The sequence below is a fragment of the Elephantulus edwardii genome, unplaced genomic scaffold, assembly GCF_000299155.1.
Source record: "Elephantulus edwardii isolate Elephantulus edwardi_28Jun2011 unplaced genomic scaffold, EleEdw1.0 scaffold00018, whole genome shotgun sequence".
Taxonomy (NCBI): domain Eukaryota; kingdom Metazoa; phylum Chordata; class Mammalia; order Macroscelidea; family Macroscelididae; genus Elephantulus; species Elephantulus edwardii.
In genome coordinates, this window is record NW_006399768.1 from 26,445,060 (window position 1) to 26,451,557 (window position 6,498).

Consider the following 6,498-nt stretch of genomic DNA (forward strand, 5'->3'; position numbering starts at 1 on the left):
GTATAATTATGAAACAATGCAACTCTACAAATAAAAGTTCCAGCTGCTTCCAGAGTTTCTGACCTTTCTCAAAAGTACATGAAGCTGATGATGTCAATTACCTCAAAACAAAGCAGTTGCTTTATTCTCTCTTCTCAGCATGAGGACTTAAAAGCAAAGTAGCAGCTGTAAGTGCTCATTTATAAATTCTAAGAAATTTTATTCTTTTTTTTTTTCTTTGCATGGCTCTTTTCAGTTTATTGCATGAAAGTGTTACACTAGTCCAAGTTAACAGTGGACCCCAAATGGTTACATTATACAAGCTGTGAAGTTTTAAACTTGTGACAAGGGACAGAAGAGAAATTTTCTACTCGTTGCAAGGAAATCCTCACTTAAGCTTCAGTGAGCCAGAAGCACTTAAAACCCGTGAACCTTCAGCTGGTCGTCCTTAGCCAGTCCAGTCTCTACAAGGAACTGGCATATGTTCTTGGGTTGGTCACCCTGTAGCTGAATTACTTCTCCATATTCTGGATGCTCAATTACAGTACCATTGCAGGCAAACTTCTTCTTAAATGCCTTCACTAGTTTCTTTTTATCATCGTAATCATCAGCGATCCCTTGGACAGTTGTAAGGGTCTTCCTGACGTTACTCTGTTGAATTCTTATATGGATATAATCCTCAGTCCCAGCAGGAAGCAGGTCATCACCCTTACTTGCATCAGCAAAGGGGTCGAAAGAGTGGAGGTTCTGGATAGCGGACGTTCTGAATAGCGGACATACGATACGATTCCTTTTCCTCCGTTGGAAACGGCCTGCGGAAGGCGGTGGCGGGAGAAGGCGGGCAGGGGGGAAGGAGCGTCAGGAAGCGAGGGAGCTCGAGGGGGAGGCAGCTGAGTCCTCGACAGCGGCTCAGTGATTGGGGCCAGAAATTTTATTCTTAAGGCTAGTTAAGAAATATGATGACCATTGCTAGTACACATAGAATTCTCTCCTTCCATGCAGGAGACCCAGGTTTCCCTCCTAGCCGCGCACATTATGTGCAATCACTGTCCCTCTGTCCTGGAGGCTTGTGTGTTGCTATGATGCTATACAAATATCAGGGGAGGTATCAAACTAAAATGGACTAGACGTCAAAGTCTGGTGATCCCCTAAAAATTAACCAGTAAAAATCCTGTGGATAACAATGGAACATTGTTGGATTGGCATCCAATCTTTGTGAGTCAAAACTGACACTGTAACAGCTAAGCAGAAAATATTCACAGTTGTATCCATTTTCACATGATGAAACTTATCTACCATAGTTTTTCAATTTTATTTCCCTAACTTTTTCCATAATTCTAACCACGAAGAATAAAATTTCATCAAGTTTTGAATAGATGCTGCTTTTGGCATCAGATGTCAAGTTGACTTAATGAGTAATTTACACGCACACCCCAAATTGCTTTGTAAATTGAAATACTGGGGGGAAAAAATCACAGAACATGGTCTCTTTTAGTAAAGAGTGTGTTTGTTCTGTATAGCTCCAGTTAATAATCCTAATGGTTTAGGGAAGCTTTAATAGTTCTCTCCTTTGTGCTAAACCTGGCCACCTGTGTAACTGCAGTGGATGGCTATCCCTGAACAGAATCTAATGAGTACTTAAAACTCACCAACACACCAGCTTTTAATTGAAAGAGCTATTTTACTACCTTGTTAGCTAATAAGATTATATCTTCTCAGAGAAACATTGAATTGTTTGGTTGGTGCATTAACGCTGAATTAAATGAGCCTTAATTTTCCACTTTTCAATGACTGCAGCTACCAAGTGTAAAAAAAAATTAATTAATAAAAAGTTATCTACTATTTGGCTTTAAGAGGTGGATACAGCCAATTAGGACTAAACTCTGTTCCTAAGGTCTTGTTCATATTTTCCTTTTGGTAACAAGATTGCTGGACACTATCAATATTAATAGCTCTTCCAACTTACATGAAAATAACTTTTTACTTAACTTTATCATAATGGAATTATTTCCCACTTTGAAATTTTTATTGATGTCATGTGTTTTCTTTAATAGAAGACATGCTGAAATCTAGGGATTTTGAGGTGCTATTATGCCTTTTGATAAAATCATATAGAATAAATATATCCCAAGTGGGTTCTGGTGGTAGATTAGTAAACAGACACCCATTTCTCCAGATTCACACAGTAATAAGCATTCCCAACAGTGTATGTACTATAAGTAGGACAGCAGCTTCCCCAAGCCTCTGAAAGACTGAAAATATGGTACTATGTTCCAAGGGTCACAAAAGAGTTAAAAAACACCTGCTGAACTTACTGAGCTCCATGTTATATTTTTAATACTGTATCATGAATTATATAATCATCCTAAGGACATGGACTGCCAAGAGAACAAATTGGTTTGTCTTGGAGAAAGTGAAACCAGGTTGCTCCTTAGAAGCAAAAATGGTGAAACTTCATCTCACATATTTTGGACATGTGTTAGACGAGGCTATTCCTTGGACATCGTGCTAGGAAAGTAAGAGGGTCAGCAAAGAAAAAGGGAGACTTTTAACCAGATGGATTGACACAGTCCAGATGGTGTGACAGCAGCAATGGGGTCAAGTGTGTCAGAGATGGTGATGATGGCACAGGATAGATCGGGGTTCAGATCTGTTGTTCATAGGATCTCTTTGAGTTGCATCAACTCAAAAGCACATAAGAAGAAAGAGCCCTGATGATACAATGACTAAACTTCAGCTGTTAATTAAAATGTTGACAATTCAAACCTTCTCAATACCTCTATGGGGAAAGAAACATGAAGCAGTCAAAATTATAAATAACTTTCTCAAGGTCACCCACCTTTGAACCCTAGCAGTGTTGCTTCAGAACTCAGGTTCTTAATGATTTTGCTATTCTATGCCTGTGATCCCTAGTACTAGGGATATTGTTGCTGATGTTAGATGGATCTTGGCTTAAAGCAGAGAATACCAGAAGAATGTCTATCTGTGTTTCATTGATTAGGCAAAGGCATTTGACTGTGTGGATCATAACAAACTGTGGCTGACTCTGAGAAGAATGGGAATCCCAGAACATTTAATTGTGCTAATACGAAACCTGTACTTGGACCAAGAGGCAGTAGTCAGAACAGAGCAGGGTAACACTGCATGGTTCAAAATTGGGAAGGATGTACGCCAGGGATGCATCCTCTCTCCATACCTTTCAACATGTATGCAGAGCAGATTATCCGAGAAGCTGGGCTCTATGAGGAGAATTGTGGCATCAGGATTGGTGGAAGATCTATCAACAATCTCCGTTATGCAGATGACACAACCTTGCTTGCTGAAACTGAGGAGGACCTCATGCACTTGCTGCGAAGGGTCAAGGACTGCAGCCTTCAGTATGGACTAAGGCTCAACGTCAAGAAGACAAAGATTCTCGCCACTGGACCAATTGACAGCGTCAAGATGGATGATGAAGAGATTGAGAGTGTTCACAGCTTCACTTTGCTCGGCTCCACAGTTAACACTCTTGGCACCAGCAGTCAGGAAATCAAAAAGCGTATCGCAATGGGAAAGTCTGCTGTTAGGGACCTCTCAAAGGTACTCAGGAGCAACAGTGTCTCTCTGGAGACTAAGGTGCGCCTGATACAGGCCATGGTCTTTGCAATCGCTTGTTATGCATCAGAGAGTTGGACAATGACTAGGGAGGACAGAAGGAGAGTGGATGCTTTTGAGCTGTGGTGCTGGAGAAGGGTACTGAATGTACCATGGACTGCCAGGAAAACAAACAGATTCATCTTGGAGAGGATTAAACCAGGCGACTCCTTGGAGGCAAGGATTCTGGGGCTTCATCTGACATACTTCGGACATGTTGCCAGGAGGGACGGGTCCTTGGAGAGGGACATCATGCTTGGGAGGGTGGAGAGACAGCACAGGAGGGGAAGACCCTCTATGAGATGGATCGATTCAGTGACTGGGGTAATCGGGATGGGTGTGTCAGAGGCGGTGCGGTTGGCGCAGGATAGAGCAGGGTTTAGGGCTGTTGTGCATAGGGTCGCTATGTGTCGGAAACGACTTGACGGCACATAACAACAACAATGCCTGTGATCAGGAGAAAATTCAGTACCTCTCACATTCAATTATTTTTGACATTTGAGGCTGGATGATTTTTTTTATTATAAGAAGCCATATTTTCACCATCTACCTGGAGGCCAATAGCACCTAATTCTTTTGTTATGACAATCAAAAATGTTCTCAGTCATTGCTTGATGTTCTCAAAGCAAAACATTTTCTTTTGAAAATAATTAATGAAAAGAGAAGCTGCTAATAGACAAACATGATATTATTAAAGTTAACCTTAGTATGCTTCTCTATCTTTTGAGATAATGTATTTTAGGTACCATCAAGCAAAATACAACTCATAGCAACTCTGTGAACAACATATCTGAAACTTGTCCTATTCTGTGCCATCTTCACAATCTCTGACACACTTGAGCTAATTGCTACAGTCACTGTGTCAATTCACCTGGTGAGGGCTTCTCTCTCTTTTGCCTTCACCACACCTTGTTAAGCATGAAGCCCCCCTCCAAGGAATAGCCTCTCCTAGCAATATCCTCAAAGTATGTAAGATCAAGTTTTGTCATCTTTGCCTCCAAGGATCACTCTGACTGCACCTTCAACAAGACATATCTGTTTGTTCTTTTGGTAGTCCATGTTGTTGTTGTTGTTGTTGTTGTTGTTACGTGTTGAGTTACTTGTGACTCATAACAACCTTATGTACAACAGCTCTGAACCCTGTTCTATCCTGAGCCAACCTACTGTCTCCAAAACACCTACCTCATTACCCCAGTCACTGAGTCAATCAATCTCATCAAGGGTCTTCCCCCCACTCCTGCACTGTCCCTATATCTTCCCAAGCAAAACGTCCCTCTCCAAGGACTGCTCTATCTTTGTAACATGCTCAAAGTATGTCAGACAAAGCTTAAGAATCCTTCCCTCCAAGGAGGAGCCTGTTTTCACCCTCTCCTAGACAAATTTGTTTAGTTTTCTAGCAGTACATGGAATATTCAACACTCTTCTCCAGCACCACAACTCAAAGGCATCACTTCTCCTATCATCCCTAGTCATTGTCCAGCTTCCTGATGCATAGTAAGTAATTGTGAAGACCATGGCCTGGATCAGGTGCCTCTTAGTCTCTAGATGAAAATTTTTGCTCTTTAGTGCTCGGAAGATGTCCCTGACAGCAGACTTTCCCAATGCAATTCATCTTTTAATTTCCTGGCTACTGGTACCAAGAGTGTTGATTGTGGAGATAAGCAAACTAAAGCTGTTAACAATTTCAGTCTCTTCTCCATTCATCATGATGCTGCTAACAGGCTCAGTGGTGAGAATCTTTGTTTGTTTTTTATGTAGCACTTCAATCCCTATTGAAGGCTGCAAGCTCTTCAGGTTCTCCTCAGTTTCAGCAATTAAGATTGGTTCATCTGCATAACGCAGGTTATTGATGAGTCTTCCTCCAACCCTGATGCTACATTCCTCCTCATAGAGCCCAGTCCGATGATCTGTTCTGCATACAGGTTGAAAAGGTATGGAGATAGGACACATCCCTGGCATACACCCTTCCCAATTTTAAACCATGCAGTGTTTCCTTGCTCTGTTGGTCTAAGTATAGGTTTCGCATAAGCACAATCAAGTGTACTGGGATTCCCATTCTTCTCAGACTTCTTGTTGTTGTTATAGTTGATTGCTGTCGAGTCGAGCACGACTCATAGCAACCCAATGGTCAAAAGGTCTGAAACCTTTCTATAACTATTGACATTTATCAAAGTTCATAGTGTCCGGAGACATGTTATTTAGGAAGTAGACTAGCCACAGTTTATTTTGATATGCGCAGTCAAATGTCTTTACATTGTCAATGAAACACAGATATACATTCTTCTGATACTTAGTTTTTGGCCAAGATTCACCTTACATTAGCTATCATGTTTCTAGTACCATGAACACATCTAAACCCAGCCTGCACATCTGGAATTTCTCTACTGATGTGTTGTTCTGTTCATTTTTAGATAATTTTCAGCAGAATCTTGCTTGCATGTGCTATTAATAATATTGTTTAATAATTTCCACACTCTGTCAGGTCACCTTTCTTTGGAGTAGGAACAAATATCAATCACTTCCAGTCAGTTGGCCAGGTTGTTGTCCTCCAGATTTCTTGGCACAAATTGGTGAGCATATCCAGGGCAGCATCTGTTTGTTGAAAGATGTCAATTGGTATGCTGTCAATTCCTGGGGCTTGTTTTTTGCCAGTTCCTTCAGAACAGCTTGAATTTCTTCCTTCATCATCTCAGGCTCTTGCTCATACATTGTTTCATTAAATTCTGTGTCAACCAGTTCCTTTTGGCACAGTTACTCTGTATTCTCCTTCCATTTTTATTTTTTAATGCTTCCTGGATCATTCAATATTCTGCCTATAGCGTCCTTAAGTATTGAAACTTAAGACTTGAATTTGTTCTTCAATTCCTTCAGCTTAAGAAATGCCTA

The 6,498-nt window shown here is 40.9% G+C and overlaps 1 protein-coding gene across 1 annotated transcript in view; it reads right to left on the bottom strand.

Moving 5' to 3' along the window:
• Positions 1-396: 396 nt before the first annotated feature.
• LOC102865596 (eukaryotic translation initiation factor 1-like) overlaps positions 397-6,498 on the bottom strand; it is a 20,151-nt gene continuing 14,049 nt past the window's right edge. The window contains exon 2 of the mRNA XM_006882284.1: positions 397-742. Coding sequence (XP_006882346.1) covers positions 397-742 — 346 coding nt within the window. The remainder of the gene's footprint in view (positions 743-6,498) is intronic.